At 47.1% G+C, this 22,806-nt stretch overlaps 1 protein-coding gene across 5 annotated transcripts in view; it reads left to right on the top strand.

Annotated features, from left to right (window-relative positions):
• tet3 (tet methylcytosine dioxygenase 3) overlaps positions 1-20,532 on the top strand; it is a 45,070-nt gene extending 24,538 nt beyond the window's left edge. For all 5 annotated transcript variants that reach the window (XM_048242657.1, XM_048242659.1, XM_048242658.1 and 2 more), the window contains 9 exons: positions 606-3,567; positions 6,084-6,174; positions 9,617-9,710; positions 11,026-11,234; positions 11,527-11,677; positions 11,900-11,989; positions 13,479-13,616; positions 14,414-14,762; positions 15,056-20,532. In XM_048242657.1, coding sequence (XP_048098614.1) covers positions 606-3,567; positions 6,084-6,174; positions 9,617-9,710; positions 11,026-11,234; positions 11,527-11,677; positions 11,900-11,989; positions 13,479-13,616; positions 14,414-14,762; positions 15,056-16,821 — 5,850 coding nt within the window. In that variant the 3' untranslated portion in view covers positions 16,822-20,532. The remainder of the gene's footprint in view (positions 1-605; positions 3,568-6,083; positions 6,175-9,616; positions 9,711-11,025; positions 11,235-11,526; positions 11,678-11,899; positions 11,990-13,478; positions 13,617-14,413; positions 14,763-15,055) is intronic.
• Positions 20,533-22,806: the final 2,274 nt, after the last annotated feature.

Below are 22,806 nucleotides of genomic sequence, written 5' to 3'. Positions count from 1 at the left end.
AGTTTGCCACTACATATACAAACCTGTTGTATTGTATCATCATATCATAACAACCCTCATATACTCATGTCCTACTTTCAGTTGTACTTTAGCCAAAGGGTAATCTTGATTGATGGAAACACTCTGTGTACAGTATGCAGTTGGCACTAGTGACCAGAAGAACCTGTTCTGTGTTTAAATGTGCAGATGCTAGTGTGTTAATCAGGAAATATAGCCTAGTCAAAGCTTTACAGAGGATTTGCATGTTTGACTGTTGGTCATTGGGAGTGTAGACTACTGTAACAGAGCGCTATTGTAAGACACAGCATGCAGTACAATGTGGAGTCATAGCCTACCTGTATTTTTGGTTTTATTTGCAGTTCTCGGTAGCTTGCTTACAGTGCCAAGGAAGAACAAATAACTGCTGTTTTACAAATTAGTCATTTGTTGAGTGGGTGTGGTGAGCTAAACCAGTATGAGTCGAGATGAGTCAGTGACTGTTCAGCTCATTTAGTGGATTATCTTTCAAATAAGACACATATGGGTTTAGACATTGGAACGAAAAACAATGAGTTACTGCCTTGTTTTGTTGACCAACATGTGTCTCCTTATTTCTGGATTTGCAGACTGTTTCGAGGGTGGCTCTGGTGCATGGCCCCAGTGGACGTGGCCAGATGGAAATCGGGTCCCATGACCACCTGGTGGACGGCGTGCTGAGCCAGGAACCGGCCAATGGCGTGAGCAGGCACCTCACCTGCGAGGAGGGAGACGTGAGTGGAGGCGAGGGCGCCGGCAGAGGAGGGAGGCCTCAGGTCTGGGGAGCGGGCGCCGTGAGCCATGACAAGGCCTCCTACCCCCAGGGCCAGGCTCCACCGCAGTCCCAGCAGCTACAGCAGGACTGCTGGAGTGGGGGCACACTGAACGCCGTGGACATGGAGGACGCCAGGAACCTGGTGGCGTTCTCGGCCAGCGCCGGGTCCCTCCTGTCGTCGACCGGGCCCGAGTCTCAGCCCTGCACGGCGCAGCTGTACGAGAAGTTCAACCAGGAGATGGCGGCCGGCAGGGCAGACAAGGGCGAGCGCTGCCCGCCCGAGGACATCAACACTCTCCAGACGGCCCTTAGCCAAGCCAGGCATGGCCACAAGCCCCCCAACTGTGACTGCGACGGACCCGACTGCCCCGACTACCTGGAGTGGCTGGAGAAGAAGATCAAGCTGGCGGCTGATAGCCAGCAGGGGGAAACACACTGCAAGATGTCCGAAGCACTCCAGTCACATCCCCAACCCCACCAGGCTTCCCAGCATCCTCCTCCCCAACCCAATGGGGCAAGCAGCATCTGTGGGCAGGGCGCTCCTGCGCAGGCCCTCGGTGAAAAGCCTCCAGCACTCATTCGCTGCTCCCCGGCGCCCATTCCATGTTCCCCCAGCGTGCTGTCCATCGCAAAGGAGAAGAACATCAGCCTGGAGACGGCCATCGCTCTCGAGGCTCTCACCCAGCTGTCGGATACCATCCCGCAAACTGTGGACCCTCCGGCGGAAGCGTCCATTAATCACCCCCAGCAGTACGCGGTGCACCATCAGTCGATGCATCCCCAACACGGGACCAGGCTGATGCCATCATCCCCCGCACCACTGTCCTCTTCCTCTTCCTCCCAGATGCCCCAGCAGCAGCAACAGCAGCAGCAGCAGCAGGCCGTCCGTCCTGGCGTGGACCCCCAGCAGGACTCCCGCTCCTGGGAGCAGCACAGGCCCCAGTCTCAGGGGGAGGCACCTCGCATGATGATGCCTCACCATCCCTCCCAGTACTCGCCCTCCGTCTCGCCCTTTACGGGTCCGCCGCACCCCCGGGACGGCACCCGGAGCCCCCTGCCCCAGCAGTGGCAGCAAGGCCCTCGCGGGAGCTCCCCCAGGCCCACGTGGATGGGGGTGATGAACCCCGAGTCCCAGCCCCAGTTCGCTCCCCCGCCCCAGGGCAGCAACGACCCCATGTCCGAGCTGAAGCAGCTGCTGGGAGACGCCAGCGGAAAGTACGTCAACGCCGGGTTCAGGTTCCCCGCCCCTCAGCCCCTGCCCAACGACATGGCTGGCCCGCACCCCCGCACCCCCAACATCAAGCAGGAAGTGGATGGCGGCGAGTACCTGAACTCGGCCATGGCGCGTTACGTCATGATGAACGGGCAGCAGCTCCAGCAGCAGTACCCCGGGTCCCCCCTCTCCCCCGCCACCCTGTCCATAAGGCACTCAACTCAGGCAGCACTTCAACAGCACCTTCACCACAAGCGAAACCTCTTCTCCCACTCCCTGTCCCCCGGCCAGCGGGCCCCCATGGCCTGCCAGAACCTGCGCAAGTGGTGGCCCCAGATGCCGGCAGACATGCCCATGATGCCCATCAAGCAGGAGCCCAAGGAGCCCAAGAAGAAGACCCCCCAGAGCTCCCCGCTGACCAAGCTGGGGCCCCCCTTGCCCAAACCCAAACAGATTGTCATTAAGAAGGTCAAGCAAAAGGCTTCACAGCCCACCTTCCTCCCACAAAATCAGATCGTCGTGCAGAAGTCCACGGCGAAGGCCCAATCCCTCGCTGCTCAGTTCCTGCCCGGCATGGGGGCAGGGTCGGTCCCGGCGTTCCCCTTCCCCAACTCCTCTCAAGCTGTCGCGGCACCCGTGCCCCCAGCTCAATCTCAGGAATCCATTTTGAACGGTTGTAGTGTAGTTCCCTCTTTGGCGTACAGCGTTGCTGGAATCGCCCCGCCCGCGTCCGTCCCGCTCCCTGTTGCCCCGGCCGCACCACGAGACGACTCGGCGACCTCAGACTCCCACGGCGGGCCAGCGGCGTCTGCCGCGCTCGCCCCCACAACCTCCACACCTCAGACCTCCGCAGCGGCAGCTCAGCCCGCGCCCCTCCTCACGGGCCTCAGCTCACTCGACCCCAAGTTCGAGGACCTGATCCGCCAGTTTGAGGAAGAGTTCGGGGAGACCCCCGCATCCTCCACCGCTCCCGCCTCAGAGGCATCCACATTGACCACCGGCCCCAATCCTCCCCAGCCAGAGGCCACGGAGCCCCAACAAGATGCTAACTCAGGGCAAGCCAAACCCACGTCACCGCCTGCAGAGCAGCCCAACGCCCCGTCGGACGGCCAGCAGGCCATGGAGGTCGGAGGAAAGCAGACCGAAGCTGGCGTTGCAAGTGAAGGCGCACATCCAGTTTCCACCCAGTCCCTTGCTGTGAGCCAGACAAGTCAGCAGGGCGAGCTCCCCTCGTCCACCGCTGGTCCTCTCACGCCCATCTCTCTTGACGCCCTCCTGGGGCCGGCGCAGCAGCAGTGCCAAATGCTCCAGGATCCCTTCGACACGCCGGCGTCCAAACGCATGAAGATCGAATCGTCCGGAGGCGTGACAGTGATCTCCACCACCAGCTGTTTAACCCCTGGAACGGAGGACGACACCCCCACAAAGGACGGCCTCCCCATGACGCCCTCCCTCAAAGGATTCTTGGAGTCACCGCTGCGCTACCTTGACACCCCTACAAAAAATCTGCTGGACACCCCTGCCAAGGATAACCAGGCAGAGTTTCCCCTCTGTGACTGTGTGGGTAAGTGATGGCTCTTCCATTGAAAGCCCCCAGCACACTGCACACTCAGCTTCAATCAGAACTAAATTTGCAGTATTTATTTATAAGTCCACAGTTTGCATTAGGCATGTATGTCACTCTACTCAATTTGTCTTCCTGGGCAGAGTAGTAAAAACAGATTGTTGCAGTGCAGCTTAGAAGTTGTTGTCCTTTGGCCAAGGCTGATTATTATGTATGTACTGTAGGTGCTTTATAGTCCAGCAGCCTTCCTGCCAACATCATTCCGAGCCAGATATCAGCAGCCCATACCTGTTGCATTCTTTGTTTGTCGTTAACACCCAAATTCAGATAAAGCATGCACCCATACACGCAACCTATCTAGTTTTTAATCTGAAAGTCACTTCACAACGCCCTATATGCCCAACCATTATCACACTACGTATTGATATCCCACTTCGCTGGATAGCCCCATGGTCTGGTTAGCTTTGCTAGCCAGCCACAAGTGTTTCACGTTTGCCACGGTGGATCACTTCTGCTCCAGCACATTTGTCCGGGCAGTGGGGCGTGTGTGTCTGAGAATGTATATGTGCACCACTGCCGGGGCCCACCGCCTGGTCTGCAGTCAGCTCACAGTGCAAGGCTCTGAGGGGAGGCCTGTGGGAACAATGGGCCCAGCAGAAGGACTCCATTGTATCCAGTGGGCCCAGCAGTCAGACAGGGGGAGGCGCAGAATGGAGCACTCTGTCTTTATATTACAGTCGGCCGATCTCCAAGGCTGACAGGAGGCTCCTCTGGGAGAACGGCCTCACGCAGACACAGACACACACTCACACACACTCACACACACACACACACACACACACACACATACCCATACATGTACACACACATGTACACAAACATATGCACAACACACACACGCACGCACACACACATACACACACAAACACATGCACAACACACACACATGTACACACACACACAGACACACACACACATACACACACAAACACATGCACAACACACACACATGTACACACACACACAGACACATGTGCCACATACACACACACTCACACACACAGTCACACACAATCACACAGTCACACACACACACACACACACACACACACACACACACATACAGACCCACACATGTACACACACATGTACACGAACACATGCACAGCACACACACACACATAGACACACAAACACATGCACAACACACACACACACACACACACACACTCAGACACACACACACACACACACACACACATACACACACAAACACATGCACAACACACACACACACAAACACATGCACAACACACTTGCCATGATGGAAGAGGTGTTCCTCGCTCTCATACTACAAAGAGCGCTGGCAATTGTCTGTAAATGGCCTGAACACTTGAGTGCTCATACAGTTGTCAGCTGGACCACAAAGCAACAACTAGAGGGGTTTTGTACAGATGCTTTACTTTTAGTTTGTCCTTTTTGCATATGCATTACATACAGTTTAGCACACAAAACAACAAAACGAAACAGACTTTCGTCTGAAAGAAAGAAAACCCAACCCAAATTACTTTTCTAGAGTACTCTAGATTATTTTATTTCCACACGTTGTAGTGTGTGTGCTCATCTGCCGTCGGCCAGCTGCCGAGGGCGCTTGTTCGCTCTCTCCTGTTGTCAAGAGCAAAGGCCACCAGACAAGAGGTCTCCATAGTGAAGCCCTAGTTACACGCCCCACTGTCAACAGAGCACGAAAAAAACAGCGTGTGTAACCCGACTCCATACACACGCACATGCTATTTCTCACCCTCTCTCCTTCCTTCCCTTCTTGTCACTCTGTTTCTTTCGCACTCTGTCCCTCCCTCTCTCCCTCTCTCTCTCTCTCTCTCTCTCTCTCTCTCTCTCTAATATCACCAGCTTTCTCACTCAGTGCGCTGTTGTGCTGAGGCAGCAGAGAGGCAGCCACTACAAGTCTTTCCTTCATTTTTCACACAGGAATTTGTGGAGGGCACTCCCACGACTCATTTCCTGCTTTGGCCCCACCCTCAGCTCTCCTTGTAGAATGTGACCTTAGATTGCCTCGACAAGCCTTCTATCTCTCCCTCCCTCTCTCCATCCCTCACTTTCTCCCACTGCTCTCATTCTTCTTGACTCACTCACTCACTCTCTCACACGCGCACACACACACACACACACACACACACACAACAAAGACGCTGGTATTCTTACAACACACACATACACACACACTTAAATCCCTTTGAAATGTTTTTTTTTTACTCCTCTCGAATACTCGCTGTCTGGCGACCTTATGAAAATGTCGTAGCCAAATGCTTCAGGGTGTGCCCGGTTTATTTCCATGCTCAGATGTTGACAGCTGCACAGGACGCATGTGGTCTGCATTGGGAAAGACTTTTTGGGTTGGGGAAACACAGTCTGATACCGGATGACATTCCCACTCAAAATTCTGCAACTCTTTTTTTTGACCTTCTCCTGCCCTTTTCCCTACACTTTTCCCACAGAGCACATCCTGGAGAAGGACGAGGGGCCATACTACAACCACCTGGGGGCTGGACCCACCGTGGCCTCGATCAGAGACCTTATGGAGGCCAGGTGAGGGTCCCAGACTTTTGATTTAGTGGAAATGCCAATCGAGTAAATACATATTTACAAACCTGCTTGTCATAAACTCATATGTGTTGTTCATTTGCTCAAGGTATTCACTCACTAACTCACTTAGATAGTCTTACTGTTTAGCCCAGAGCTTTATGTCTGCATACATTTGTATTATCATGCTGTTGCTTTTACACAGTCAACAGTTGTGTGAAAGAGCACATTTGGTTAACATTTGCCATGATAATTGTGGAACAATAGCAGCATTACACTATGCCACTGGAACTTCTGGAAGCCTATTTTCAACTACGTAATCAGAAGGTTTCAAAACAAATCAAGATTTTTCAAAGAACTACTTTATATTTTTGATCTTTTCCCTGTTACGAAATCAAATCAGATGGCATACACAAACACTTGGAAGATACCCCCACCCACCCACACACACAAACACACATGTTTCTCCTCAACACCAGACCTCAGATACAGCTTTAGAGGGTGTGGGCAGTCCCTCTGGCTCCCAGCTGTGGTGGAGCGTCTCCCTGTTCCCTGGCTTCTCTCGCCCCCCTCGTGAGTGCCGACCGTGTGGCTCTCTACGCTGCCCTCCCCTCCTGTCCTGCCTCTCTGAGATCCCTCCTTCCCTCCCTCGCTCCCTCCCTCCCTAGGGAATCCCTGACCCAGAATCCAATCGCACCAACAGGAAATAACAGCATCAGCACGTCCACGCCACAACCACAGTCAGCGTCAGAGATGTGTGGAGAGGAGAAGAGAGAGAGAGAGAGAGAGAGAGAGAGAGAGAGAGAAAAAGGATGTGAGAGGAGGATGGTGAGGGAGGGAAGGGGAAGGACAGAGAGAGAGAGAGAGAATAGAGAGTGGTCATTGGCCAATAGCTGTCCTCTGTTTTTGTTTGTTTGTTTGTTTGTTTGTTTGTTGTCCACAGCCCTAACCCTCCCCTGCTTATGTTCTGTTTAGAGGTCTAGTCTATACTCATCCTCTTACATTAGTCTCCTCTGGCCCATCCTGAGAACGGATGCAGAAACTCACCATTTAAAGATGTGGAAAGATCTCAGAGATGTAGAAGTGGTGTTGGTTATGTATTAAGCTTTAGGAAAAGACACGGAAAAAAAGATGTTTTAATTAATGTCACTTTACCAAGTCGGTAATGTGCTCAGAAAATGTATGCTCTACGAGTCAGGCACTGCTTATTTAATTCAAATATAGCTTGTGTAAATGTCACTGACATTTATCGGATAAAAAGTATGTCTTGTAGACTAGGATACGTTTCAGAGGAAGTGTAATTGCATTCAGCACCTGCAGAATTATTCCACTCCTCCATGTGTGTGCAGCAGGAACGGTTATTCTGGATGACTGAATAAGTCATGAATGTAAAGCGATCCATCAGTATACAAAATGAATAGTTTCAAACACATCAGTGGAACACATAGAGCAATACTGGGACAGTCCCTTTTGACATTTCTCTGCACTTTGTCTGGACTGAATAGACCAGAATAGTAAGGCGCATGCTCATGTGAGAGTAAACAAAGCAACACGTGGGTTACTGCCCTCTCCCTGCCAGTCGTAAGTATAGTTCCACAGACGCAGCGTTTAAGTCCGCGCATGGTACGCACCATGCTAATTTTGTCACCAGGGTGATCCATGCAGACTGTCGGCGCAACACCAACATTTGGTGTCCATGCGGACATGTGCTTGTTTCAAAGCACTATCTCAGGGTCATATGTTATAGCATATAACAGATGTTTCTATCCAAAGATACATATCTTCATTCGTTTCTTTGCATCCTGGAATTAAAACTACTGGAGATATACTGGAGATGGAGAATTTAGTTTATTTGTTCATGCTCCAGCAAATCGAAACAGCAACACCACCTTACATTTCCAACAACAATATTTTAAGGTTGGTAGTTATCACTATTTAAATAAAACAGTCAGTAAGGGGCAGAGAGAAGTATACACATACTGTATAAAAAATAAAAGTCTTTATTTACATGACATGGAGATCTGATTTCAAATGTTGTGACTGGGAGATTGAGCTTGTGTACTGAAATGTGTCAGCAACAGCAAAACCAGTAGACTTTGGTGACACAGATGTGCATATACATCTGGATTGCACTTTTTCCCTGTGCTGTTGCAGTGGAGGAAGTAAACACTTGTGATTATGTGTATGGTCATTTGACTTACACAACTCATGGACCTGATCGTATATTTCTTTATCTTTCTTTTTTGTAAGTCTTTGATGTAAACTCTACAACACGAGACCTCATAGATGTATTTAAATGTTAATTCACAGCAATCACCTTTAAACACCAGCAGAAGTGTTTTGATTTGCAGGAGTAGGCTTGTCCTTTCATCCTTATTTTTATTCCAAAATGATGAGTCCAGGTACCTGAAAGTGGACGATGTGGGCCTAGTTAGCTCACACACTAAGCTGTGTCAACAGAAGCTGAGTAGTTGTACGCTTGCCGTTCTCGCACTCCTCACGTGGTCTCTCTGTGTGGAGGGGCACTTGGCTGCACGGTGGCGGGATTTTAAAGCCTCCAAAGGAGGAATGACTCATCATTCCCCTTAGAGGGGCTGGAGAGAGGGGGCGCGGGGTTAGGAGGATGGGTCGCCCTCCTTTTGTTTGCGCTCTGGCAGGATGACATAAGAGCCCAAGGCTGACCCGACCCCAGCTCGGCCTCCGACCCCTCGGGCCCACCCCTGTGGATCCCCCGCCCCCGTCTCCCAATGGCCCTGCAGATTACTGTGGAGGCTTCTCGTATTCACAAGAGCCCCATGTGGTCACCACGCTTGGGCCGCACTGGGTGACTGACAATATCACAATGACAGGTATGCTCCAGAGAGGACAGGAGAGGAGAAGGGGAGAGGGGTCACAGCTCAGAGGATTTAGTTTTTTTTTTTGTGTGTGGATCCAATCCCCCCCCTCCTCCTTCCTTAAACCCCCCCCCCCCCTCACTCCCACTCCCATGCAAACAAACCCTTGCCCATATAAACAGAGATAAATATGCCTACATACACTCACACACAGTGACAGAGGCATACATGGAAACACATATTTGAGATAGTGTTTAGTTTTACACTTTGTGTGGGATGAGTTCAGCGAGCCCTCTACCCCACATTGGTGTGACTCGCAGCAGTAGCCTGTGAACAAGCCCAGCTGCCAGAGGCTAAAAAGATGCTTACTTTATCTCCATGAGAAAGCATCTCCAATCCAAGCATTACATCAACAACAATTCATCTCATGGATTCCTACTCAAAACTCAATCCTTTTTTGCCATGTTTGTTTATTTTGTGTAAGCAGTGATTTCTATAACTGCTTAAAAGATATAAAACAGGAGCATTTTTGTGTCTGCACTGTGATTTGCTGAAATTTGCTGGCTATCGGCTCATTATCCTTTTCTAACCACTGTCTCTTTGACCTCACGCAGGTACGGAGAGAAGGGAGAGGCCGTCCGCATCGAGAAAGTGGTTTACACTGGGAGGGAAGGAAAGAGTTCTCAGGGATGCCCAATCGCAAAATGGGTATGTTGAAATGACATGCTGTAGTGACAAAGAGAGACGTGCTGTAGTGTCGAAGATGTTTGCCTAAAATGTAAAAAATAAACTATCTGGCGGTGAACTTTTAATTTAATTTGGTACATTGGTAAGTACAAGTACCATGTGCAATTGGATGCTTGAGGAAAGTCCACCTGATGACAGACCTCTCGATGGTGGCATATGCCATAATTTCCCAACTATTAGCTGCGGTTTATACATTTGCAAAATTTCTTCAGCTATGAGGTTTATACACGGGGCAGTTAATATGGTATTAATATGTTTTTTTTTTTTTTTTACTTGCATAAAACACTGTCCTGCGGTTTATACACAATGCGGCTAATACACAGGATATTACTGTACTGTGTGCAGGGCCAGGGGACAAGTGTTTTACAGCACATTCATCATCTCCTGTGCTTAGTGCACTGTAGTGAGGACATGAGAGTGTGAATGATGGGCCCCAGGTCTGTGCCATTGTGTGTGTGTGTGTGTGTGTGTGTGTGTGTGTGTGTGTGTGTGTGTGTGTGTGTGTGTGTGTGTGTGCGCGCGCATGGGTGTATGTCTGTGTGAGAAAAAGAAAGAAAGCAATGGTGAGAGGCAGGAGAGGAAGACAGCTCAAAAGATGAATTTGGAGAGAGAGAGAAAGAGAGAGTGAGAGAGGTCTGTCAAGACAGTGTCTCCTGACAGCTCCCAGCTTCAGTAAAGTTTAGACTTCCACCAGTGGGAGAGGTGGGTAGTGTGTGTGTGTGTGTGTGTGTGTGTGTGGATGACACATGGTGCTGCCAGGCAGGGTGCGATCGTCGTTACCCCCCGACTGTAAAGCCGCAGGGGGGCGGCGAGGGGGAGCTTGAGTGCTGCTGACCCAGCACTCCGGCTCGCTGCACTTCCTCACTCACACTCCACTAATTGATTTATGGCCCCCGCTCGCAATGTCACAGCTAACACCGCCGTGTGTGGCATCGCTTAAGACTAGAAAGTGTGCTGTGACAAAGGCCTGGTAACAACCTTGGCGCATTTTCTCAGTCACTCACCCCGCCTGCTGAATGGGTTAGAGTACCCAGGAGGATTCACATTTCGGTTGCAGAGCAAAGCAAGCATGCAAGCTATTTTCCTGTAAGGCAGTGTTGCTACAAGGTCGTGTTTCTGCTATGCTTGAAGTAATCTGCCCCGATTAATTATCTGCATCTCCGTTTTTTTTTCTTTCCGTGTCTCTCTATCTCTATCCCAAACATTCATGCTCTGTCCATCCTTCTCCCCTTCTTGCTCCCTCCTTCATCTGTCTCGCTACCTGTGTCTCTCTCAGGTGATCCGGCGCAGCGGAGAGAAGGAGAAGCTGCTGTGTCTAGTGCGCCACCGGGCAGGGCACCACTGTGCCAACGCCGTCATCATCATTCTCATCATGGCATGGGAGGGCGTGCCACGCTTCTTTGCCGATAAGCTCTATCAGGAGATCACTCAGACGCTGACCAAGTATGGCAACCCCACCAGTCGCCGCTGTGGACTCAATGACGAGTGAGTGACCGACCCCTACTTTGTGTACAGATGTTTACATTAGCTAAAACAGCACACATTGTTAAGTTGTTCTATTCCAGATATGTACAGAACTGTTGGATCTAGATGTTAGCTATTGATTTACAAATACATCTTGGAAGGATCATTCGTAATCCTTCATGCATATTTTCATATCAATTGAATGACATGAAGATGGAGCTGTAGCAAAATTATTTTTATGTGGGTGATTACCATGTGTGAGCTAAACTGCAAAGTGCCGATTGAAGTGAGTGCTGTTTCTCTTGGCTTCCAGTCGCACCTGTGCGTGCCAGGGGAAGGACTCTGAGACCTGCGGTGCTTCCTTCTCCTTTGGGTGTTCCTGGAGCATGTACTTCAATGGGTGCAAGTACGCCCGCAGCAAGCTGCCCCGCAAGTTCAGGCTGCAGGGAGACCGTCCTGAAGAAGTAAGGTTTTTAGTTATTCATCTGTTTTAGATTATTAGTGTGGAATGCATGTGTGTATGTTTGCCGCACCACAAATGAATTTCCCTCACGGGGAAAATAAAGTTCTCTTGAATCTTGAGGTATCAGCGAAAAGGCTAATAAGAATGTTTTCCCCTAAAATTTAGCATGGTACTTCTATGTGATGTTTTTGTCTGGTGTGCTAATGTTGAGTGTTTTGTGCAGGAGGGGGTTCTCAGGGACAACTTTCAGAGTCTGGCCACTCATGTGGCTCCTCTGTATAAGCAGCTGGCCCCTCAGGCTTACAGCAACCAGGTGAGGCAACCGATCTCATCATACTGCTGTCACATGCTAAGCTGTTATATTCATATCATGGCATTGGCAAAATATATTTTGGCTGGCATGTAGTGAATGAATATGCTATTGCTACCATAACATAAAGATGCAGTCAGCGATTGCACAGGAAGTCAAGTTTGTTTATGTTTATATTTAAATTTATTAGCAGACGTTTGCACAACACAACGTACATTATATTTTTAATCAAGGATCAAATGAAATACACCAGAGAGGTAGCTCACCCCTACCTTCAGTATTCCCAGAGAAACTCCACACAGGGTTTTGTTTTTGTTTGGGGTACAGGCTGCCCCTAGCCAATGGTTTTAACAATGGGTGGACCTATATATGTGCCTGTTTTTTTTTAAATCTGGGTATTCCTGAGGAGCTACAGTTAAAGCATTGTAAAGCATTGTTGCTGTGTTCTTACTACAACTATGCATTGCTACTGTATGAAGCAAGGTCATCTCAGGCTTGATGCTGTTCTATGGAAGGATGGAGGAATGAGGAAGCAGTTACACTTGTTTAGCCTGTTTTGCCACCTTAACTTGCTTAACCAGCCTGTGTTTGGACTATGGGAGGGATGTGGAGTACTTGGCATAGAACACACATGGAACATGAGTACCGATAGACATTCATGTGCAAACTGTGATATTCAAGCTATAAACCATTGCTCATGAGAGTGCAGCAAGCCAGTACAACCCTCCCAAAATATAGTTATTAATAAAATAGTTGTTGTAAGTCAGTTTGTTATTTGCTAAATCTGAATAAAACATAGATTAAGACTTACTGTAAGTGCATACATACATTCAGCCTGGTGACTTGCCAGAAAGGTTAGCACTGTCCCTGTATCTGATTATAAATGGCCAAGCCTTGGGTTGTTGTCTGGTGTCAAGGTGACTATGGTAATTCCTTGGTAATGTTGAGATAAAATTTTCTCTCAGAAACTAAATAAGGATGTGGCCACCCATTCTTCACAGGAACATGTATTTTTCCTCTGGCCTAAATAGGATGGCAGTGGTTTAGTTTGTCATTATGCACCTTATAATATTTTTCTACTGGATTTATGTTTTTAAAGGCAGCATTACCTCAGACCTATGTAACCCAACACAAAAACAGAGGATCAGAGAGTTCATGATATCAATATAAAGCTCACCAATGTATTCTGGTGGACACTACTGTAGGTACACTAGACTGAACTTAATTTACACTTTTACCTTATATTTTAAATACCTAACAATGCTTACTTTTATATATTACTGATGCTAATGTTTTTGCACTGCTGTGAGAATTGTTTGGTAGGAGCAGGCTTCACTGTGCTCACTGAAGAAGGCACTACACCGCCACACGCCTATGCAATAAACACTTGTGTATGCAAAGTGCAGCCTTTTTCCTTCTTTTTGCACTGCTGTGCAAATTCAAGTGGTACATTTCATTCAGGTAATAATTTCCTTTGCTCATTATCCTTTAGTGTCAGCATGAGAACGAGGCCATAGACTGCAGACTTGGACTGAAGGAAGGGAGGCCTTTCTCTGGAGTAACGGCCTGTATGGACTTCTGTGCTCACGCCCACAAAGACCAGCACAATCTGCACAACGGCTGCACTGTGGTAAATCATCTTCTCATTACCACTACTTATTATACAGCTCTTAGCAATGCACATAGAATGCTCCGTTGATTTGAATGGGATTTCCCAAAGTTCTACCATTTTCTTTAAAAATGTTAAGTTCTACCAGTTCATTATTTTTGTCTCAGGACCTAATGACCACTCTCAATGGCAATGAATTTTCATTCATAAGTGAAGGCAGACGGTTGATCATCTGTGTTCTAAAGAACGTTTGATTGAAGTTCAGCGTGTGTTGCGAACTATTTGTTTCTCAGCAAAAGCCACAATGAAACGGTAACAAATAAATGTAAAGAGACATATCATGGAGTTAATTTTTTCGTTTTGGCAAGTAACCGTATAATAAGCGGGATAATGTATAGAACACCGGTCATTATTGGGAAAATAAGTCCCTTCAAGCCGAAGCAAGACCCCTCCCCTGGCGTGTCGGGGTCCGGTTTGACCTGTCGAGACTTATTTCCCCAAAAATGACGGCGTTCATTATCCCTTACATACAGTATAGGTGCTCTCCGGTGTTTGGTGGCTAGTTATGCTAGTCTGCTAGTTTTGTGAACTACCTTGTTTGGTCAAGCAGCAAAGTTCTAGAGGAAACCCCCTCAAGCATAAGGACAATATGAGGTGCTTAAAGTTGCTTGCAATCCTTCTTTAGCCATAAGATCCCAAGACAAGTGTTTGTTGCCTAGCTGCTGAGTTAGCTTGTTCAGGTAAAAGCATCTCTCTGTTTACAACAGTCATAACAGCATAAGATGGCCTCTTCACATACCTTTAACTTGTCTTCACAGGTGTGCACTCTAACGAAAGAGGACAATCGGTCGGTGGGTGTGCTCCCCGAGGATGAGCAGCTGCACGTGCTTCCGCTCTACAAGGTCTCTAACACGGACGAGTTTGGCAGCGCGGAGAACCAGCGACTTAAGATGCAGACGGGAGCCATCCATGTGCTAAGCAACTTTCGACGTGAGGTGCGGAAGCTCCCTGAGCCTGCCAAGTCTTGCCGTCAGCGCCGGCTGGAGGCCAAGAAAGCTGCGATGGAGAAGAAGAAGGGTCCGAAGACGCCAGCGGAGACGCCAGAAAAGACTATCAAAACCGAGACGATCCACAGAGGATCCCCACACCCCCAACAAGGCAATAAAGGTAAGAATGCAAAGATTATAAATGGGAAACTGATGGTTTTGATTAGTTAGTTAGTCTTTAGGCAAGAAAAAGAAGAAATCAGTCTGCCCCCTTAGGAGATGATATCAGAGTTGCAATATGCCCATGCTGGTATTGTACAATAGGATCTGTAATGATTTTTTGAATGTAATGAAGCTTACACCAAAATAAATATATATGAATCTCATTCTATGCAAAGCCCAAAGAACTTGATTTATTAACTGATTAACTTAAGAACTGAAAATGATTAACTTTTTATCCCCTCTTTATCCCAGCAATCCCAAAACAAGAGATGAAGCCCAACATCAAAAAAGAGCCTGTAGATCGATACCATTCCTTTAATGGTGCTCTGCCACCGGGCTACCCAGCGCCAGGGAACGGCCAGGCAGCTGAGCCCTACGGGGGCATTAACAATGCCTACTCCTACCCTGGATACTATGCAAGAGGAGGCCTCCCTTCCAACAGCCAGACTCCTGCAGCAGCGCCCGTCAACGGCTTTCACCCCAATCTTCCAGCACTGCCCTACGGTTATTGCAACTACCCCCCCAAAGCACTCTTCCCCCCAGAGCTGATGGGCTACGAGGGCCGCAGTGGATCGTGGCCCAAAGGAGCAGCAGTAGCAGCTGGAGCCACATCCTTCGACCAGAAGCCAGACGTTCAAAGCCTGCAAGCCAGGCTGGGACATGCCTTCCCCGATCAGCCTGAGCGTCATGCAGAAGACCCAGCTGTCCGCGGCTACGTCACCCCCTCCAACACCCCTCAGCCCCACGGACGCCCGAGTCACACTCCCACTCCCCCGCCAGAGCCTCGCAGAGCCACGCCAGTAATTAAGCAGGAGCCCATGGATGTTCCGGTGTATGGCAACTGCAGGCCAGACGCAGGGTCCCAGAGCTGCCCAGGCACTCCCAGCACCACCCCACAGCCCCCTGAGAGTTGGCCTGGCCACAGGCCCAACGGCCTGATGTCCAAAGGCTGGGAGGGTCCGCACAGACCCGGTGCTGCCGACTCTCCCTTCACCCCAGATAAACAGATGCTCCACCAGAATCCCACCCATCACCCTCAACACGCGTACCCCCAGCAGCAGCAGCAGCAGCAGCAGCAGCAGCAGCAGCAGTGGAACCATTTCCATGGCCACAACACCCCCATGGCCTCCCCTGCTCCTTCTCCATCACCGTCGCTCAAGCAGGGCTTCTCTCCAGCTCCATCTCCTCACCCTACAACCCCACGCCACTGGGAAAGCCCATCCCCGAGTGGTCAGCCCAAAGTTTGGCCTGCTGGCTTCAGCACAGCTGTGAAACTGGAAAACCCCGCAGGAGGTTTCCCTGACAAAATGCTGTCTCAGGCGGGCGAGAGCCGGGGCTCCACTCCCCTTGGGCTCCAGGAGAAAGCTTGGAGGTCTGGCGGCGGTTCCGCTGCCGGCAGCACCCCTTCCCCAGCCCCTGAGGGACGTCTGTTCCCCGACGCCCTGCAGCGGCCGGACGCTCAAGGCTGCTGGACGCCCTGCAAGTCCGAGAGCGAGGCGGAGAGCCAGGGCGAGCGCGAGCTGGACGACGACGAGGTGTGGTCGGACAGCGAGCACAACTTCCTGGACCCGAACATCGGAGGCGTGGCGGTGGCCCCAGCACACGGCTCGGTGCTCATCGAATGCGCCCGGCGCGAGTTGCATGCCACCACGCCGCTCAAGCGGCCCAACCGCTCGCACCCGTCACGCATCTCCCTCGTCTTCTACCAGCACAAGAACCTCAACCAACCCTGCCACGGCCTGGCGCTGTGGGAGGCCAAGATGAAGCTGCTGGCCGAGCGGGCGCGCCAGCGGCAGGAAGAGGCCATCCTGCTCGGCCTGCCCCCAGAGGACATCAAGGTCTTCGGCAAGAAGCGCAAGTGGGCCTCGGGAGCGGCCAGTCCCAGCCCGGGGCCGGCCAAGGACAAGAGGGAGGGGGTCGCCACACGACTCGCTCCCACGCTCAACACCTCCTCGCTGATCACAGTGTCGTCCTACGCCTACACGCAGCTCACGGGGCCGTACAGCCGACTCGTCTGATCACAGCCGTCGTGTCGGAGGTGTTGTGGGTCATTTGGACTAGGTCAGGGATGGCATGAAGGAGTGCTGGACAGACATACTGGTGTCGTCGTCACCCTGCACCTCCTCCTGCTTCTTGTTTCAGCTCTTCAACCCCCTTCCAGTGCACCCAAACAGGTGGGTGATAGGCTGGGTGACATTGACTTGTTTGCTCTTGTATCTTTTTTTTTTTTACCTCATATTTGGTGGCAGTCGGGTTTATACACTTGACAGACATGCTGCCCATGGTGCTCTTCTTCTCTCTTTAATGAGAGGATTTCATTGTTCCCTCACCTTCATTGAATGACCCCCTAATTATTATTATGACTATAATTATCAATATTACAATTGCTATTGTTACTGTAAACGTCTATATTGCAGGTATTGTTGTTACATAATGAAGATGATTATTTTTTATTTTAATATTATTGTTCACTCATGTCGATATTAATATTTTTGACCTTTTTTAAACGGTCGTGTAAGAGTGACCTCGCTGTCACGTCTGATGAGTTTCTATTGTTTTTCTTTTTGGCCTTTTTCCCATCGGTCGACCTCTGAAACAGAAGAGGAACTTTTTTTTTTCCACGATGGCAAGACACAGGTGCGACTGCAAACTAAACTGAGAAAGATGTAGACCTCTTTTGCTTAAAACAATAGAAGGCATCAAGGATTAACACAAGGCTTCAAGGTGAAACTAACAAACGAGGAAAATGAGCATGTGACCAAAACAGAGAGGGGGGAAGTCCTGACGTGGCACCACCGGAAGAGGGTGCCTTGTCTGTGCCTCAGCCAGCCTAACGACGGAGATCCCAAAAATCTGCTTCCTAGAGTAGCATTCGCCCCTCTCCTCTCCTCTCCTCTCCTCTCCGGTGCTTCTTCATTGTGTTTTCCAAAAGGGCGAATCCCCCACGTGCTGCGCTGGCCTACAACTGAAGCTGGGTGCTCTCTTTCACAGCTGATTTGCAATCAGGCACATCTACAGGCAGACGCAGGGGTCTTAAATGTGGAGCCGAGGGAATGAGCAAGGGTCTCATGTCCCTCCAGTGAAATGGTGCTTGTATGGTTCTCTCTTCGGTGCTGCAGCAGCGTCTGTTGATGGCCTACTGTCATTCATGACTCACACACATGCACGCACACATTCTCATACACAGTCACTGATACACATACACAAACACACCGCCAGACACTCCCTTCTGAGCACTGCACGTGGAATTGTAGAGGAGTTCTCATTTTCGGTCCTGCCTTTTCGAGCCAATGGGACGAGTGCTGGGGTTTGGTGCTAATAGGGGTCGGTTTTCTTTCCTCTCATCAGAGAGGGAGGCATTGTCTCCCCTGCCCCCCCTCTCCTCAGACCCTCACTGGAGATTTAGGCAGAGGCCAAGCATGACATCAGCGAAGCATGACATCTCAGCTCTCCGCTTTAAGCCTGTGTGCATGAGTGTGTGTCTGTCTGTGTCTTTCAGATGAGTTTGTGTTGTGCTGTGTGTATGACTGAGTGCTTGTGACTCTCTGTGTGTACGTGCGTGTGTGTGTGTGTGTGTGTGTGTGTGTGTGTGTGTGTGTGTGTGTGTGTGTGTGTGTGTGTGTGTGTGTGTGTGTGTGTGTGTACATCTGTCAGGAGGATAGTGAGGGCTACAGCTGGTTTTGCAGGGGGCTGGACACTGCATGGTGCTTACCGCCAATAGGGACCTTGGTGCTCATTCGGTAGTGAGAAGCTCTCTATACCTCATGTTGTAGAGTCACTGGTCACTAGTCATAGCATGCTACAAACATGCAGATGCCTCAGAGCGAATGCTTGCTGCCTACATACACGTTGTGATCTTTTTTTATTATTATTATTTATTATATAATAATAATGATTATTCTTATTGTGGTTGTTTTTTCCATTTTGTTTTTAATGTTTCATTTTAACTAAGAGAAATTGTACATAGAGAAGAAAAGATTTTATAAAAGCACTTTTAATCCTGATTTTAATTGAGAAAAAAAAAGCGGATTATGGATAACTTGAAACATAGTTTTTGTTTTAATGGAAGTTTATTGGGAGAGATAGAAATGTAAATATTTAAATATTTAGGTAAGATTATTTAACTGGTGAGGTGTCACGACTACACCATGAATGATTCCGGGATTTCTAGTCAACAATTGTCAGTATGTCAAGCCCTTCAAACAACAGTAAAAGACAACCTGATGTGTTTGGTTTGTAACATGTATACCTTATACTGCTGTCCTGCTCTTCATATGTACTGTACTACACCAATACCTCTAACACAAACCGCTCCCTCTCCTCAACAACCCTCTTTATGAACCAGGTAACAAAACTCCTGTTTAAAAAAAACTCCAGACTGTTTTAGGATGATAGTGAATAATGAGAAATAAATGTACACATAGTGAAGAACTGCTCATTCTTTTTATATTTAAAAAAACAACAAAAAAAAAAAACAATTCACAGCGGTTATGTTGGAATCATGAATCATAAATTGTATGACCAGAAGAACAGTCCTTCCCCAAAAGTCGATATGGCTGTGTGGCCGTGTGTTTTTATCGCCCGACACATTCTCAGATCAATCTCCCCGTCCCGTTGCAGCACTTTCTCTTCATGACCAGTTTCCTTAATGGACACACTCACTCTCCACCAGATTTTTAAACCATGAAACCTTTTTCAGAGTTTGATGTAAACATTAACAGCAACAGTACAACAACGGACATTTTGTTAGCGTCAGATATTTTGACCGCTGTTTAGACTTATTTGTGCATGAGTATCCCCTCTTTTGAACACCCATTTTTTACTTTCCTCTCCATGAAAGGAGATGGAAGAAAGGATTAGAAAGAAAACGTGGGATCATGCAACAGAAAGGTCTCTCCTAAAAAACAATTGTGTTGAGGCCCAGAACTATGGTGCTAACTCTGGAGTTCACTGTGGAATAATGGGAAAGAACTTAGAACAATTTGTGTTTTTCGTAAGTTTGTTTTTGAGCTCTTAAAATGAAAGGTGAACAGTTGTTTGCATTTCTAAGTGTGCTATAGGAATTGTCTATGGTGCTGATCTTATTTCTAAGTAAAATTAATGGAAACGTTTGTCACATGTGAATCAAAAACACTCATCACTATGAAAAGCACTCTTTCCAAGATACTGTCTGTCCACAATTACTAAATATGGTACTTGAAGAAGACTTTGAATGCCTAATTACATTTTGCAGACCCGTATGCTATTGAAGAAAACAGACTGTTAGACAAAGAAAATTGTTCTAGTGAATTAGATACAGAACAGAATTGGACATGGAAAAAAAAAACTTTTTAGAGTGTTACCCATAACTTTTTATTTTTTATGTATCCACCCACACTCACACATACACTGTCACACTTTCTCCTAAATGATGTAGTGTGCCCCCTCCCTCTCGATTCTTAGAGGAGTCATGGTCAAAGCTATGATCATAACCTATAATACACAGATATACATAAGAAAACTGGCAGCTACATTCCTTTATGGGTTAAAGATTGTTCTTGATTCTGTTTTTTATTTAATGCCAAGTATGCAGTATGTATAAAAGTGTTTTCTTTTTGTTCGGTCTCTCTCATTGTAGCTGTGTGGTGTATTAAGTGAATATATAGTGTATGTGGTTAAACCCACAATATTGTTTTATGTTCTACAATAATGAGTAAAAAAAAGAATAAAAATGAAAATTTAAAAAGAAAGAATTGCTGTTGTGTGTTTGTCTTTGTTCAAAATTGAATATATCAAAAGAAACTAGAAAATGCAATTTCAGGAAATTACCAGTGCATGAAAATGCAAAACATATGGTGTGAAATATATTGTTAAAACAGATGATGTGCTAATTGGCAACCAACATGATGAGGTTTAATATAGTTGAAATGACTGAACTAGGTAGATGAGGTTTAATATAGTTGGAATGACTGAACAGATAGGTGGATAGTTTAAAAGGTTAAATTATTTGCTAGGTAGACGAGGTTTAATATAGTTGGAATGACTGTACAGTTAAATAGGTGGATAGTTTAAATGGTTAAATTATTTGCTAGGTAGATGAGATTTAATATAGTTGGAATGACTGAACTAGGTAGATGAGGTTTAATATAGTTGGAATGACTGAACAGTTAAATAGGTGGATAGTGTAAAAGGTTAAATTATTTGCTATGTAGATGAGGTTTAATATAGTTGGAATGACTGAACTAGGTAGATAAGGTTTGATATAGTTGGAATGACTGAACAGTTAAATAGGTGGATAGTTTAAAAGGTTAAATTATTTGCTAGGTAGATGAGGTTTAATAGTTGGAATGACTGAACTAGGTAGATGAGGTTTAATATAACCTGGCCACCTGGCCTAGGACTCCAATTGCTTAACGGCAGTCTTAATAGAGCCATATTGTATGCTTAAAGCCTGAGACAGTATATAGTTTAAAAAAATGTAGATAGTGTAATGGATGTTGATGGCAGATTGTTTAATGGATGGATGGATAGTTTAATGGGTTTGAATGGTTTGAAGAGGATGAATGGATAGAAAGTTGGATGTATCCTTGTAGAATGGAGAGACACAGAGAGAGTTGGCCTAATTCAGCAGAAAGCAGTCGATACAGGTGCAATCAGTTGAACTGATTCTTTGATGGGGCCTAGATGAGCAGCTGGAAGTTGATACAGGTGCAAATCAAGTTAATTAGTCCATTGTGATGTCATTTTAATTTTATAAAAGTTAATAATTAATAGTTTAAAAAGTATAAAAGTTACAAAGATGAAAAATACAATGCCCCCCCCATGTCCCCATGTCCTAACATAGTTTGAATGACCTTAAGCGGTTGAAGCTGCATTAACTGTTTGAATGAAGTTTTTTCATGCACTGTAATAATAAGAAGGTTGGAAGAACTACAGTGCATTTTCATGCACTGTGTTAGAAGAAGAAGAAGAAGAAGAAGAAGAAGAAGCCTAGGAAGAACAGTACAGTGCATTTTCATGCACTGTAATTAACAAAGAAATGGAAAGGAAACCCATTACATTCTGTATTCTGTCTAACCAATAGTTCTAGAATGTGAAGTATAGCTGATAGAGGGAGAGCAGCTTCACAGAAGAGATCTTCTGACGGCAAATTTGAGGAAAAGTTGGTAAACCACCCTTCTTACCTAATTTGAGGGTGCTGATTCTGAATATTTTGTTTACCAAGCTCAATTCTGAGTTTTAAGCTGCATATTCAGCATTTTAACATAAAATAGTGTTTTTTTGCTTATTTGTCCCTAAATTGGGTTTATTTCAGAAGTAATCACTAAAACCAAATAAAAGTGTTCTCTAAATACATGTTTGAGCATTTAAGAAGCTATGCTATATTTTATTAACATATTTAATGGGAACATGATTACAGTTAACATGTAATAAACTCGAAAATTCTAATCAAAACACAACCATATTTTTTATTGCTAACATAGTGAGTCACTCATGTGGTGTTCAATGCATTTCATCACAATAACAAGTTGCACAGATAACCTTCAACTCAGAGTTGCACAGATAACCTTCAACTCATTGAGAAGCATCACTTGGTGGTAGAGCCTCCGATCCTTGACGTCTAGAAAACAGAGTGGTTCTGGCATATAGTGTTGTCACGATACCAAAATTATGACTTTGATACGATACCTGCCATAAATATCTTGATACTCGATACTGAAACGATATCCAAATCCTAAAATATCTGGAAAAGAAAGGACGCAGGCCTCCTCCAAGTGTATTGAGTCATTTGTGTTGAATTTGGTGCACTTTTGGTCAATTCTGGGTTTTAAACTTCTAAACTACATAATTATTATTTTTGTAGTCAGTAAAATAGTAGTTTGTGTGTGATTGTTTGTTATAGCTCATTTATATTTTGTGGTGTTTTGGCAATAAATTACCTTTAAAGGTCCACATTCCATAAAAGATGGGGCAGTATACCTCCAGAAAATGAGTTGGTCTACCCTAGAGTAACAACCGAGACA

Source organism: Alosa alosa, chromosome 5, assembly GCF_017589495.1.
Source record: "Alosa alosa isolate M-15738 ecotype Scorff River chromosome 5, AALO_Geno_1.1, whole genome shotgun sequence".
Taxonomy (NCBI): domain Eukaryota; kingdom Metazoa; phylum Chordata; class Actinopteri; order Clupeiformes; family Clupeidae; genus Alosa; species Alosa alosa.
The sequence above is the reverse complement of the archived record's forward strand: the minus strand, read 5'-3'. Positions and strand labels throughout refer to the sequence as shown.